Source organism: Haemaphysalis longicornis, unplaced genomic scaffold (genome assembly GCF_048455015.1).
Source record: "Haemaphysalis longicornis isolate Haplotype H1 unplaced genomic scaffold, Haemaphysalis longicornis Haplotype H1 scaffold_14, whole genome shotgun sequence".
NCBI classification, from domain to species: Eukaryota; Metazoa; Arthropoda; class Arachnida; order Ixodida; family Ixodidae; genus Haemaphysalis; species Haemaphysalis longicornis.
In genome coordinates this window covers 43,498,178-43,513,373 of record NW_027526245.1, presented here as the reverse complement: position 1 = coordinate 43,513,373, position 15,196 = coordinate 43,498,178, and the positions used below count along the sequence as shown (strand labels likewise).

The window sequence follows — 15,196 nt, the reverse complement described above, 5'->3', positions numbered from 1 at the left end:
TGTGCCACCACAGATTTACTGACAGACATGGAAAATTCATGAAACACTAGATGTAAACAGCTTCACTGCAAAGCATCCAGCGTAAAAGCCCACATAATGTTATCTTATATCGGCACCGTGTCTGTCAACAACACTCCCATCTGCTCAAGTCAATCATCCGATCTAATAGAACTTTTGTAAAAAGGCAAAATGCCCACGCTTTACAAAAACAGCCCTTCAAGAGACCTAGAACCTTTCAATTATTTTAACTGTTTTTGCCACGCAAGCTTGCTTCGCAGCGGATGTGCTAGTGAGCAGTACAGACTTTATGCTAGCCTCATGAACAAAGTTCAGCACTGTATGGTTTATCTTGAGGTCACATCGCGCGCTATCTGCTAAATTATTTCTTCTGATGGTGGCACGACAACTTAAAACATCTAGTTCCATGAGTATCAAACATTTCTTTAGACACACCAAATGGGAGCTTGGCTGCTGTTTATGGCACACTCTTATTGCTGCTCTTTTTAATGTTGTGGTGGACTCCCGAACTCCAGCACTCCTTTCGAAGCATTGACACAGCAAAAAACACCAAAGAATACCATGAATTGCAGTTAAACAAGGAACGAAAAATGGGGGTGAAGATAATCCAGTCAGCATGCAGGTGTGGCCAGTAACAAGAGCAATAGTAACATGCTAGCCCTTTCATGCTTGAGCGGCAAACTGACATTCTGACAGTGACCTGCCGGGGTGGCTCAATGGCTAAGGCGTTGTGCTGCTGAGCACGAGGTCGCGGGTTCAATTCCCGGCCGCGGCGGACGCTTTTCTGATGGAGGCGAAAACCAAAAACGCCCGTGTGTATACGAGATTTCAGCGCACATTAAAAATCCCCAGTTGGTCGAAATTAATCCGGAGCCCTCCACTACAGCGCGCCGCATCGCCTGCGTTGCGTTGGCACGTTAAACCTTACCATCAAACAAATATTCCGACCATGACTGCTATATAAGAAAAAAAGAAACTGTTTTTCGCATTTTTAGAGCTAAAAATTTACCTAGTTTAGGTTTACACAGCGATTACTCAGCCGCGGCTAATGCCGCTCATAAAGATTTGGTATTCTGGCCAGAAATGCTTTGCTCTTTACATCTATGTACACACACGGTGAGAGAAAGTTTTCTTGCAAGAGCACACAAAGACCTACATTCCTAGGTGGGTGTTCTACTTGAAAAATAAAAGGTGTGAAGCTCCGTTCTGAAATAAGCTCTTGGCAAAGAAGCAACACTTCACCATTGACTCTGAAAATTCCTAAAACTCTACGGAGTTTCCCATCAGTTGACTCAAAATACTCTGAACAAGTGCGCTCCGGCCTTTCATATTTGGCACTGTGCATGACGACTCCATTTATGCGGACCCTCAAGAACTCGCAAACTGCTGTGACAGGACCAACCACTGCAGTTGTAAGCTGCTCAACACGGTCTTCTAAAGGAAATGGTGGCAAGGGTGCACCCAGCACACCGGACTGCTCTTGCCCAGTTTTTTTCCCTGCAATCGCTCGTTGCCGGCCTCTTAAAAATGGTGAAAGGGGCACCAGTCGTTTTAGCGATTGCAGTGACTCTCTCATAACACAGCGTTCAGCTATCTGCTGAGGCACTTCCTTAGCTGCTGACACCAGCTTTAAGAGATCACCATTACCCCCTTCAAAAGGAAACGTGGATGTCACCCACATCGGTCCAGTCATCCTCACAGACTTGGCAAGGTGAACCAACTGGTGCACATTAAATGTGAGTGCAGCATCATTGTACAAAGTAGGCACACCTTCAACAAACTTCTTGAGCATTTCACCCGCAAGAAAAACTTCAGACTCTTCAATTTTACTCTTCAACAACATAAATACACTTTGTGAAAGAAGGGAGAAATGCTCAACGTATTTTGATGGTAAAATACCTTCAAGACAAGGCATACCATAATATAGAAGCCAAAATTTCCACTCAGTGGCTTTCCAGAATGTTTTCTCCGAAAGTGATCTAGGCAACCTTGTAAAAAATATTTGGGGGCGAATGTTCACCAGACGGTCGTCAATTTCATCAACTTTGCGCTTATTTTTATTGGTTAATTCCTCTAAAGACAGCCAAAGGTCCATAAGTTGTGACACAACTCCCTCAAGAACACAATGTAAATAGTCAGGGGGCAAGCCCCATACCAGGTCAAGTGCGGGTAGTCCAACAATTGCTGATGGGCCTTTGACACCATCCACGAAACAGCCTCGTTGAACAGCAAGCTTCATTGCAGTGACGACCATTTCATGGGACCGCTCCAACATCTCATCCCCTTCGAAAATATACTTCACTGTTCCTGAAAAGAAAAAAAAAAGACAATCGTTAGAAATAATGCCTAATTTTTATTTTATCAAAGGCCTTTCAACATTATTTGGTCAGGAAAAGACACAATTTAAACATGCCATCTGTGCAAGTAGTACTGCAAGTTTTCCACAGATTTTTAGTAGCAGCTTAATTTTTTGGTTATTAACCCGCTGACGTACGCTGAAATGCAGTAATTCGTGCCTACAAAAAAGAACGATTTTTAGCTCTGGCCAAAAAAATTGCTGACAAACTTTGAAAAAGTAGTCGGCCATTTCGCAATTTCATCATTCCACATCGTGTGAAACACTGCAGACCCAAGGTAAAATTTAGAAGCACCTAATGACATGGGGCCTGAAATCTTGTGATAAAATGCTATCACTTCGATATTTGTTACTCCAAGTGGCTTGAATGATCGCAATGGCTCAATATTTTTAATAAAAATATAAATGCATTGCACAAATATCAAGATTAAGGAAAACAGAAAGCTGCGTCTTGGAAGCAAAATGCAAGCCTACATACGTAAACTGTTGGTTCATGCACTTTGCAGGTATTTTGTCTCCTTTTCAGTAGCTGCAACTTCTACAATATGTTTTGTTCGTTCTGGGGCCACACTACTCCCCATGCTTGGTTTATTGAAATGAATGGCAAATTATGAGCCTTTAAAACGTAATAAACAAAAATTGCATGAGTGCTATAAGGTTTCAAAAGAGCCTCACTCTCAACAGGCTTTCCTTTCTGATAGCACCAGGAGCACCCATATTATCCGTTGTACTGCTTCGCATTCAATAGAGCAGCTCGTGCCGGTGAGTCGACACAACAGCACACAACGTTGACTGCAGATCGCACTGTTTGTTCAGAAAAAGACCACGTAAGTGTGCCAATCTTCCGGAATCGGTCAACAAAGGTTTTCAAGAAGAGATGAGGAGGTGGATGTTCTTTTTGGAACCAGATTGCTCCAACAATGAGGTTTCTCCAGCAATGTGGTGGGGGAAGTTTATTAAGGGAAACTTGAATAGGCCAAAGTGAGTGTTTGCTTGACTTGAACACCGGTGACCCATCACTATTCATTGTGACAGTCAAATCACTCCACCTCATCTTCTGTTCAGTGCGAGCTTTTCTATAGACCAAGCCATCTGTTACATCAGCATAAAAGCCACCCCAAGGTGAAGCAGCAAGCTCTTTTAATTTCTTGCCAACTAGCTCCTTAGTTCTGTTTAGCAAGCAAAGCAGCGTGTGCTTCACATCCATCGTTAAAAAAAGCTTCCTTGTTTCAAAAGCCACGCAAGGGTTTTTGTTTTTCCACAAATGTCGCAACGTTGATTTTTACCACAGCTTGTAGTCAAGAATTGGCAAGTTGAGCAGTAAGGGTGAACTTCCACAGTTTTCGAGCGTTGGAGGTCCCATAATTTCCTGAAGCCATATTTTGACGGTGGAAAAACTTGCTTCCCCATCAGCGTATTAAGCAGCTTGAGCAAGGAATCGACCTGTGTCCAGTTAAGGCTAGCTGCTACAACAAATGTAAGAATTAGCAGCATGGCCTGCAGACGGGTGGTGGTTTGGTGCGGAATTTGATCTTAGAATTAATCCTGACGTACTCCAAGAAGTCATCGTCGGGATTGTCAGCTTCACTGTCAGCTTCATTAAACTCTTCGCATGTCTCGCTGCCCGCAGTCGTACAGCCGACAAAGTCAGCATCAGGGTTTTCGGCCTCCAAAGAATGGTCAGTCGCTTCCACTTCATTGCACTCCATGTGCGTCCCGCTGCCAGCGGTGGTACTGTTAGCATGCTGACTTGCGTCGGCTTCAGAAGCACCACTGTCACCAAGAACGTCGTCCTCAGGCTCACCCACAGCACTCGGCTGAAAAGACAAAAAAAAGAGAGAAAGAGAGAGACTCGTTAAACACAGGTTTGTGCTCAAGGCAAACTACCATGCATGCAGACAATGCTTATACAATATTTCAACCCCACAATTACTCTTATTTTTAATGAAACAATCTGACAAATACAATTACAGCGATATCTGCAAGTGGTTCATATTGTTTCTACATCTGAGCAGACACGGTTAAGTGAGAAGGTGGAATGATTACCTTGTGTTTCCAGCACATGTGTTTACATCCGCTTCTTGGTTAAACCAATTACCCTGACATCAGATTAATTTTCTTCAATAAGTCTTAGTAAAATGGCATATTTTTAAATGTTTCACTGCATCAAGTGAAATGAAATAATTTTTGCTGTCCTACAGTTTGACTGCTCTGATGTAAAACAAAAAAACCTTACAGCCAGAAATAAATTCCGCAGTTGGCTAGAACACACTTTTATAGTACTGCATTCAGATACCGGCTTCTCCATTCAAGAATCAATAAAATACAGAAAAAGGGAAGGGACTGCTCTTTAAGTCCATTGCATGTTCCATTTTTACTTAAAATACAGTAAAAATTTTTTTATTTAGACCAGAAAATGAAACAAGCTTCAAACAAAAATTCTGTGTGCATGCGTGCTCGTGTGACTCAACCAAATCAATCTCGCGTGAGCTACTAGGCTGTTTCTTTTTACCGGCGTACCCTCTCCCCTTCCCCTGCCCGCCACCTTACCATTCAGTCCAGACCAAAAAAAAAAAATACTCGCATAGTGCCCGCGCCATTAAGCTGCCATTTAAGCAGTGGTATTTTTAACAGCCCGTTTTATTTTTTTTTCGCAATGTTTTTAAAACACAAGCACTGGCAGCTAAAAGATATTTTCCCCCCTTCCGGGAGAACGCGGGCTTTCTCGTTGTTATGCGGATTTATTGTTATATTAAAATAAAATTTAAAATATTTATTTAATTTAAAATAAAAAATAAGTCGCTGTAAAGACACTTTTTGCTCTGGTTTACTGTGCGGATAAAGTGTGTGGGGAGGTTGTAGTGACGCAAAGGAACAGCCTAGCAGACGATATATGCTCCTGACAATGGCGCATCGCCGCGCCGTGGGCGCGCTTACGTTTCCTCAACCACAAATTCGCTAATTAATGTCGCGCCGGTGTACGTAAAAGCTGCCAGAGTAACATAAAAGCTGTCTCAGCCAGATTAATCGGTTCCATATTAAAAGCGAACACCACATATAATGGTGTTCGTTTTGGAATAGAAAAGTACTTACAGATTCATCAGTTGCAGCCGATTTCCTCTGTCGTCGACTCCATATGGTTTGTCGCGGCACTTTCGCTGAAGACAATCCAGGCTCTAAATAAGAGCGGTAGCGTCGTTTAGGTGGCATCCCTACTTCGCACAGAGAAGCAGAGAATGCTGTGAGCTCAGCCGTGACATCTTGGAGAAGTCGCCACTCGCCGACTGACCGCAACGGGATCATCTTAATAATAATAAAAAGCTAATAAATAATTCCCTATTACGTCCGCTGAGGTAAACGCGATCAAAAATCAATAATAGAATACAAGAAAAGTTAGAAACAGAAACGCGGGAAACAGCGATGCACGGGCGCGAGCAAAACGAGCGGGAGCGGCGTAAAGGAATTTTCGGCACAACAATAGCACCTGCCCTTGGGCCTCGGGCGCGGCCTCTCAGCCTCTCAGGCTCGTCAATGATTTCCACTTTTGGGATTTGGCAGCAGAATAATAGCAAGATAAAGTGTCCAATTAGTAATTACTAACAAGATATAAGCATTAAAAACACAAAAGAAGTTTATTAGTAACATTTCAAACAAGTTTCGTTTGTTACTGATAGGGACTCCCGGGACGCTGGAGGGTCAGCCTCAGGCGTGTTAAATGAGTGTGTACTAATTAACACTGGCATAAGCCTCTTGCTCAATTAGGTGGGACAACTAAGAGTAATGCAAAGGGTCTAGAAAGCAAAGACACATGATCTCCAAGAAAAACACTTGCTCTAACGGTATCTCAAGTAGCGCCACCTATTTAACCGTTATTTTAGGGGTTTTCGAGCTAGCCTCCTTGTTCTGTGGCTAGACTCGATCGGTATTTGTCAATCATCCATCGCTTGTCCTGCTTAATTTTTGTGATATGCCTTACTTTGTTTACGTTCGATTTTTGTTCGACAATGTTCGCAAGATAACACTGTCAACAAACATCAAAGCGTTCCGCCCAGACAATGTGCTGGACTTCACGGCGGGTGACATGCACAGTGTGTACTGGGAGGGGAATGCGACAACAAAGGGCGGCTACTACGAGGCCGAGCTGCTGCACATGACAGGTAAGAACGCCCAGGCCGAAGCTTTCAGCCTTTCATTGATGAAGTGCGCAGACATGACAGAAAAAAAAGCTTCCTCTGCGAGGAATCGAACCTAGGTCGCTCGCGTTACGAAGCCGACGCTGCCTGACGTTTATCCGATTGAGCCAGTTCAACACCGTCGGTACGGGTGTGATTTGGAGAGCTAGAAATGAGTGGACGTTCAAAAATAACTAAAGGAATAAACAAACAAATAAATACTGCCGACCAAACTAACATTAGCCCGAACATGACGTGCTGTCAAGGAAGGAAAAAAATCATGCACACTTCCGTCTAGACGACGATGGTTGAAAGTTAAACCAGCGAATCCCTCGTGCGAAATCTAATGGCGAAGGGTGAAAGCAGCTGCGATCAGAAGTCTAAACTTGCGTGCGAGTTAAAGTCAATGCTAAACCAGTCAAAGTCTAACGTCCAAACTGTCCTCGAGTCAAAGCGCTGACTCGGGCGACAACTAAGGAATTTTTTGCGAGAAAGCTTCGCGTTCATTTACCGCTATCGCCGTCCTTGGACGGAGGAGTGGTTGATTTTTTTTATTAATTGGTGTTGCAGAACCCTCGAATCAAAGTGTGTACGTGACGAGCGGGAGAGAGAGGTTCCTTGGTTATTTGCCATTGTGCACCGTTATGCCCAGAAAAAAAAAGTGCTAGCTCGACCGCACATGTTGTGTATTCGTTGCGAGAACGAAATCGGCAATAAAGAAAAAAAGTGAGAACGAAACTTGTTGGCTTCATGATGTCGCAGTACCGCCATCGCGTTGCTGCCCGTAGTTCTGTTCTGTGCGCTTTATCAAAGGAAGTGTCTAGCGTTCCATCTAGACGAAACGCTAAAAACTGCTAAAGTTCTGTCCAGACTGAACGCCAAATCAAAACCAGCCGATTAGCCGTCATTTCTCGTCCTGGCATTTGGTGTAGCGGTTCCGCCGCTCTCTACGGACGCTGTAGTCCCTGGTTCGATTCTTGCAACTTTTTTTTTCTGTCGTGTTTAGCGTTTTGTAATAGATGTACTTCACGCCCGCTTTGCCATTCACGTGATGAGAGCAGTCGGTCTTGGTTTTTTACTCAAGCGGCCGAACCGCTCCCGCTCACTTGAGCCAAGGCCGACGTCATCACCAGTTACGCCCGATCTCCTGTAATTATTACCACTGATTAATAATTAGCAGTGATTCCGGCTAGTCAGTGAGCGGAAGCGGTTTGGCCGGTTGGGTAAAAATCAAGACCGACTGCTCTCGCTTAATTATTGTGAAGCGGGCGTCGGGTGGCGGCTTTGAGATCCGTCCGGATCTGTATCATCTGTACTTATAATAATGATTAATAATTATCAGTGATTCTGGCTAGTCAGTGAGCGATAGTGGTTTGGCCGGTTAGGTAAAAATCAAGAAAGACTCGCTTGATTGAAATTTTGATTGAAACTAATTTTGAGGGAAACTAATCGCTTGATTGAAACTAATTATGAAGGGTCCACTGCATTACAAACTTTTTAATGCCGGTGATAGATCACTGCCCCACAATAGTGGTATAAACAGTTACTGGCCACAAATGAGTAAGGGAGCAGAGGGATGATCTTCTGCGTTTGTCATAGTGATTAATTAACAATGCTTAGCAATTGATCAAGAAATCCGAACTTTCTCTCAAGCACATCCACATGTGAACATTCTGGCCATTCAAGTGCTTTTTGTCCTTTCTTACAGAGTCTAAGGAGGAAATGGACGAGTACATTTCTTTGAAGCGGGTCACAACAACAAAAAGGAAGCAGCCTGCCACAGTAAGTTGCAATATTTCCAATGCAGTGGTAAGAAATGTAGCAGAAAATTTTACTCAATGGTGCCAGAGCTTTGACTCATACACTTTGGCAGATGATGCTCGATGCACAGCCAGTCAGTACTGCGTTCTGGCTGCAGAGCGAGCATTTGATGCAGGCTACTTACCGAAAATTCGGAATTTTGAAATGTAGTATCCATAAAATAAAAAAAAGGACTGAATGTTACTGCAGCTGTTGAATAATCTATCTGTGGACACTACACAAAATAATGTGTATATCCTTCTTATGCAACCTCCTTATGCAATGCTTTACTGCACTTGGCCATTTTCGGCCACCTACTCAAACCCCGAACAACCTGCTGATTACAGCTGGCACTACAAATTCTGGTCTATGCAGTTTGGTGCCACTTTTCACACATGGTGCCATTCACCGGGCACTGAGAATAACTAATGAGTCAGAAACTCCGATTTTCTTAGCCCTTAAAAATGGGTGCTCGGCTGTATCTGGACAAGACAATCAATTCAGAAAATGTAAAGCAAAATATTACGCAACGAACAAAATTTTCGGTTCATAGTAATAACTTTCCATTGGGCAGTAATAATAACGTTCACTTTCCGTTGGGCAGCATACTTCCTGGGCATAAACACGGAACATCAATATCAGAGCCAGATTTGGAAAGAAGCAGACAAATCAGGGTTCCACGTTTCTTCATTTGTATAATGAAGTATCTTTAAAAGTGGTACTCGAAGCATCAGAAGATGTTTCAGCAGATTCCTTGTTGTCAAAGAAAAACTGCATTTGAGTTAATCTGATGTTGTGTATGGTGTCTTAGTTAAACGGTTCAATTGTCGCTATCTGCAGGCCAACAAATAATGGCACTGAATTTCAATTTCAGGCCCCCAAAACATTGAAGCGGTGTCGCTTGATGGCGAAGGAGGCTGTGGCAGGAAAGGTCCTGAGTGACCTTGCCCTGACAAAAGAAGTGGAAAAGCTGAAGAAAGAACTCTTCGAGGTGAAATCGGAGAATCAGCGGCTGCGTGCACTGAACATGACGCTGCAGGAACAACTCCTGCACTACATGACGAAACCAGGTAATGAGAATTACATGTCATTACCTTATTCCACAGGTAATACATGGACATTCTGGTTAGACATCATAAAAAAAATTGGTCGTTTCACAAAGCACTTTTCATAGCCACGCAGGGTCAGTCCACGGCTTCCTCCAGTGGGACATCGTTGGAGGAACCGGGCTGTTCCTTTTGGACCGCCGATGCTGAGGAAGACTCAAATCTTCCAGCATTTCAAGGTATCTGTTGGCCTGTGAAGTGCCCGTTAAAAGTTCTGACCTTTTGCTGCAAAACATTATTACAGAATTTGATACATGCCTGTTTGTTGTGTTGAGGAAATTTCATGTGTTTCACAGATCAAGTTTGTTTTCTAGTTGCTTAGTAAGGTGCCAAGTTTCAGCTTCGTATGTCACCCCCGGCCGTATGCACTGGTTGTAGATTTTTCTTTTGGGTGACAGTCTCTCGGTTGCAGTCATATTCCTAATGACTATTAAAGAGCAACTCTAATTCATGCGGGTTAGCTCATCCTTTCACACAAATAATACTTCACTTCATCCCCTCCCCCCTGCCTTTTTTTTAATGGTCCAGCAGCTGCTTCTGTTGCAGGAAGTGGAACTGCAGCTCAGCCTGTGCCTGCAGCGGCACCTGTGCCTGTAGCGGCACCTGTGCCTGCAGCGGCACCTGTGCCTGCAGTTTCACCGGTGCCTGCAGCTGTTCCTGCGGCTGTGCGCAAGCCTGCAGCTGCACCTGTTCCAGTGGTGCCCAAGCCTGCAACTGCACCGTTTGGTGCTGGTGGGCCCAACCCGGCAGCTGCACCAGTTCCTGCTGCTGTGCTTGCGCCGGCGGCAGAGCATGTACAACCTGCATGCCTTGTGCCAGCAGCCCAGCATACTGCAGATGCTGAGCTTGCTGACAAAGCGGTTGCGGGCTCATCAACTCAGGGGCTGGAAACTTATCCAGTGTGCACGCGCACAGAGGATGGGAAAGTAAGTGCATCTGTGCTTGGAATTATTCCCTTTCTGAGTTTGGGTTCAGTTTGAAGCCTTGCTATTCATAGCTGAACATGAGAAAAAAGAAGGCCGATGGTGGAAAACGTTCGACGTATGCTTCTGCCACCAGTACAGAGCACATGGTTTAAACAGTTATTATAGGACTACATAATGAATGAATGATGAATGAATGAATGACTTTATTGCAGAAAGGAGGCTATAAAGCCCTGTGGGTAGGGAATGGAAAAGAGGATTGGGAAAGGCAACACTAAGTTGTAGTACATCTAAGTAATGTTCAAGCTTCACTGCAGCATTCACTGTAGCTGTCTCTCAAGGTCCGGTTGGAGCAAAGCACACATACTGGCCTTCCCCTGAGGGCAGGGGGTGTCCGGCATAGTTCTTGATGGCACATTGGTGGGGCAAGATGGATGCGCACAGGTGTTCATTTGTGACTGGTGAACTTCGACAGGTAGTCGGTCAGCCATTAAACCATCTTATAGAGACCATTTTTTAGGGCAAAGTCTGTGATTTATTTATAAGATTTAGGGGTTGTCCCGAACATATTCGACATGCTCTGACGCCGACGTCGGAACCGTGGCGCTTGTGACCAATTGCACACGACCGTCTGAGAAGGCTGCACATGACCAAATAAGGTGGAACAAGTTGGGTGTTTCGTTGCTGCCACAGTTTTTCTAATACCTGAGTAAGGAGGGACGCCCGGGTTCGTCCACTTCGAAATCACATCAGGGGTATAGGCCGAGTTGGCATAAACTTTGTTGGCGAAGACCTCTCCCTCTCTGGGAAGGGTCTTTAGTGGTGCGAGGAAACCAGGTGGTGAAGCCTCGGCTAGCCGGTGCCGGCTGAGGGCTCTAGCTTGACGAAGTTTTTGTTGCCAGTGTTCTTCAGATCTGTTCAGTGGGTCAGAATGTGCTGAAGTGGTGTCGAGAACCGTGGGAGGATTTAGTAGACACTCCCAGGCAGCGTTGTGCGCTGTTCGGTTGCCGTCCGCTCCAGTCGGCCGTGCGCAACGGCGCGCGCAAGCTTGAGACAGGCGTCTTGGTGTGAGCCACCGTATTTATTGGATAGACGCGTAATGAGGTGCAAGGTGGAGCGCCACGTTCTTCGAAGATGACGGATCCATGTAGTGGGGCTATTGCAGCTGCTAATCTGGAGGCCAAGTAATTTGATGGTATTATTTCTTGATTCAAGAATCGTATCGGCGATTTGAGGTGGAGGACTTGGTCAGGGTTGGTCGAACGCTTGCTGTCGACGCTGAGAAATTTGGTCTTGTACCGGGATAATTTCCGCTGGAATCGGGAGAGGGGGCGCTCCAAGCTAAAAACAGCAGCCTGGAGTTCAGTCTGCAAAGATTCTTTTGAGTCATAATCAGCAGCCTCGGTCCACACAACTATATCATCAGCATAGAAGGCGAAACGGGCCGCTGAGTCCATTTCAAGGGTGCGGGCTACACGATTCATGGCCAGATTGAAGAGTAAAGGTCCGAGAATTGAACCTTGGGGAACTCCTCTGTCAAGGTAGTAGGTAGTCGGTGTTGCTTGCTTTGGGTTAAGGCGAATGGGTTTGTGTGCTAAGAAGCCGCGAATCCACCTCTGAGCCTTCTGACTGGAGAAGGCAGCGGCTAGTTCTTGCAGGATGCCTTCTTGACTGACGTTATCGAACGCCTTGTGCATATCAAAGGCCAGGACGTAGTCAGGTAGGCTCTTGCGGGATGTCCGGTTTATGACTCGACGAAGAAGCCAGAGGTAATCATGTGTGCCTAAATTGATGCGAAATCCCGTGAGGGCCAGGTGGAACCATCCTGTGTGTTCCAGGTGGTGTTGAAGCCTGTTGTTTATGAGACGTTCTGTCAACTTGCAAATAACAGGAGTTAATGTGATGGGTCGGAGATTCTCGAGTTTTCGGGAATCTTTGCCAGGTTTTGGGATGGGGTGGATGGTTGTCATTTTCAAGTGGTCAGGAACTTGCCCAGTATCCCAGGATCAATTGATGAGAGTTAAGAGGGCCGCTTGACCCGATGTGGGAAGATTTCGAAGGTCTTGCCATTTTATTTCGTCGTGGCCTGGTGTAGATTTGGGCTTTCCTTGGGAGATGGCTATATGCAGCTCGCTTTCTATGAGCGGAGAGTCGAGCTCAGCGAGCGGTGCACGTATATCGATTTCAGGCAGAGGTGAGAGGGTCGAAATGTCAGCCGTGGCGTGCAGGAAGAGAGTCTTCACAAGAGTATCTTCCACTTGAGAGTAGTTAGTATGGAGGCACATTTCTTCTAGAATGGGCAGTTTTATTTTCGCCCGTCCACTCAGACCCCGAAAGAGGCTCCACAGATGTGAGAGACCGTGCTCTTGCCCAAGTCGTTCTCAGATTGGAGGACTTTTTGATATTCGTTTATCGCTTTACTTTGTAATGGCATTTTAGTTTCATAAGGTCATGGTGACGTTTACCGCGTTCTCTATACCTTTTGGTGAGGCGTTCAGCGGTACGAAGCAGTTTGTGCATGTGGGCGTCCGAATGATTGACCTCAGCTGTGCTTGTTACAGCTGAGGTGAATAATCCGGACGCCCACATAATAAAAGTAAAAACAATAAAAACATAACACAATAAAAATTATTATACAATGAAGTGTATTTTGTGAACATGTACCAACTCAACGAGTTGATGGAGCTGCTTTTGACACGGAAAATTTGGGATAACAATATCTGAGAACATTATATTGGGACTTTGCTGCACTAGGTGACAATGGCATCTATTGTAGACCTCCCACTGTTGCTCACTGAAAGATTTCTCTTAATTTAAAAATGGGAAAACTTGCATAATTGCCCTGAAAATGTTTATCACGAAAGTGGCTGTAATTGCTTAAAAGAAACGAGGAGTTTGCTAGGTGAAGATGGGCTGGATGAGAAGGATGAGGGGTTATGTGTGGAATCAAGGGCAACCACAAGCCTCACCACAAGCTGAAGAACTTTTATGCAGCACACGAACGCCCTTTGTCAGCTTTTTGTGATTATGAACATTTTATGACCGTTCTTCTAAAAATGTGATATTTCTCCTGCATGCAGGTGCACCTGGCCAATGGTGGGCTGATAAAAGCAGATGTCTACGACCACCTGATGGCAGTGCCAAAAGATTCACACTTCGTGAAGAGGTCTGCGTCAGCCATTTGGTCGACCGAAGTGCTGGCGCGACGGTCCGTCACCGGGACACTGTCCAACAGGACGTTAACGGAAATGAAAGGGGTGACACCCTAACGGCAGCTCACCCCTCATAAAGTTGAGGCTCTCAAGAGTGAGTGCAGTGCTTTTTTAAGCAGCATATATTAAAAGTCCTGTTTTTAAGATCAGTAAAATTGAAATCTATATGTGCTGTATACATGTCAGAACTCTTTCGATTGTACAAATGTAAATTAAAATAAAAAAATGGTCCGAAGTATTTCCAACAGTCTCTTGAGAAGCTCAGTTGGCTACTTGCTGTGGGGTCAATTATCCTCATGGCCCTAAGCAACGCCGCCTGTATAATTGTTGCCTAATGCGTGAGCGAAAACTGGCCAAACAGCCACTCTCCTGTTGCTCTCTCCACCCTTTCCCACTCTGTAGCCTTCGTACGTGCTTTCATGTTTGCCAGCCAGCGCTGCTTCTCGAAAACTATGCAAAATAGTTGACAGTTTCTCTACCGTTCCCCAAGTCGCTCTCTGACGCCTTCGAGGCAAGCTGACAGACACGCGCTGTAGAAGTGGGTGCAGTGTTCGCGACTAGCGAGCAGTGACATAAGGCGGGACGTCTGATGGCGTGCGCCACATACCGGATGAGTGCCTGAACTAAGCGTCCCTGTCTGTTTATACAGGTGGCGGTGCCCTAAGGCTGTAGCCCAATCTGATACTTTGCCATATTGGGCTTCGATTTGAGGATGTAGATTTAAAAGCGATGAGTACTCTTCGAACGCAAAGAGTATCCTGAAACTGGCTGAAGTGGGAAAATAAAACAAATCAAGCATGAAAACTAACATGCAGTTGCACTGTCTAGCGACTCTGGTATAGACTACCACTACCTTCTTAGCAGGACGTCACTTCACAACCTCAGGAGGAAAGCCTTGGTGAAATTCCAACTGTATATTTGTACCCATTTCAAAATATTGTGCAACAAAGCAGATATGCGTAGTTTGTAGAGCAAGGTTTCGTATTTATAAATACCCACACAACACAGTTTTTCAAAATCTCTTCACGACCTAGTGAAGTTTTAAAATCTAAGCTGGAGTTGAAAGGCCATAAATTCAATGTTTCAGTTTGTGAGTTGTTTTTTTTTCCCTGCCAAAGGAACTCGGGGAATCTACAACTTAAGTTCTTTTTTTCAAGCAGTTGTTAGCAATGCAAGAGTAAGCAGCTCCATTATTCTGTGAAAACAATTGGTCAGTGGTTCAAATTTTTGTATATGGCTTATGAGTGCATTCTTCTCAGTATTTTTCAGGCACTATGCAGAGGCCTGAGGGTCAGATGAGGAGGGGATTAAGAAGGCGACGAAAAACATCAGATTGTGGCTGTCGCAGAAGACATCGGAGTTGCGGCGCAGGAGGCCACAGCAGCAAGACAAAGAAGAAGCACCACCGAAGACAAGCACCGACCAAGAAGAAGAGGCAGTGGACGAAGCCCAGGAGGCAACAGAGAAATAAAAAGTAGGCGTAACTTGAAGCTGCAGTTTTGAATGAAGGTATACATACATATTTCTTCAAACTTTTGGTGTTTAATGGTTTCAACCTACACCTGGGCTATAAATTATACTTGGGCATGTCAGACCCGGACCCGTCAGA

General features: G+C 44.9%; 2 protein-coding genes across 2 annotated transcripts; one reads left to right on the top strand and one right to left on the bottom strand.

The window, feature by feature from the left end:
• Positions 1-3,858: 3,858 nt before the first annotated feature.
• Positions 3,859-5,776, bottom strand: LOC144164874 (uncharacterized). Its single transcript, XM_077695118.1, has 2 exons — positions 5,468-5,776; positions 3,859-4,191 (listed from the first exon to the last, which is right to left on the bottom strand). The coding sequence occupies exons 1-2, from the start codon at positions 5,675-5,677 to the stop codon at positions 3,859-3,861; spliced, it is 543 nt and encodes a 180-aa protein (XP_077551244.1). The 5' UTR covers positions 5,678-5,776.
• A 3,110-nt stretch (positions 5,777-8,886) lies between these two features.
• LOC144164873 (uncharacterized) lies at positions 8,887-13,644 on the top strand. Its single transcript, XM_077695117.1, has 4 exons — positions 8,887-9,416; positions 9,521-9,631; positions 9,999-10,378; positions 13,456-13,644. Exons 1-4 carry the CDS (start codon positions 9,251-9,253, stop codon positions 13,642-13,644), a joined length of 846 nt encoding a protein of 281 aa, XP_077551243.1. The 5' UTR covers positions 8,887-9,250.
• Positions 13,645-15,196: the final 1,552 nt, after the last annotated feature.

Bases quoted from the DNA above. Each gene is read 5' to 3' on its own strand.
- LOC144164874 (XM_077695118.1), bottom strand. From the start codon at position 5,677: ATGATCCCGTTGCGGTCAGTCGGCGAGTGGCGACTTCTCCAAGATGTC. The intron at 4,192-5,467 runs GTAAGTACTTTT...TTGTCTTTTCAG, and splicing joins CGGCTGCAACTGATGAATCT to CCGAGTGCTGTGGGTGAGCC.
- LOC144164873 (XM_077695117.1), top strand. From the start codon at position 9,251: ATGGCGAAGGAGGCTGTGGCAGGAAAGGTCCTGAGTGACCTTGCCCTG. The intron at 9,417-9,520 runs GTAATGAGAATT...CACTTTTCATAG, and splicing joins GCACTACATGACGAAACCAG to CCACGCAGGGTCAGTCCACG. The intron at 9,632-9,998 runs GTATCTGTTGGC...CTTCTGTTGCAG, and splicing joins AAATCTTCCAGCATTTCAAG to GAAGTGGAACTGCAGCTCAG.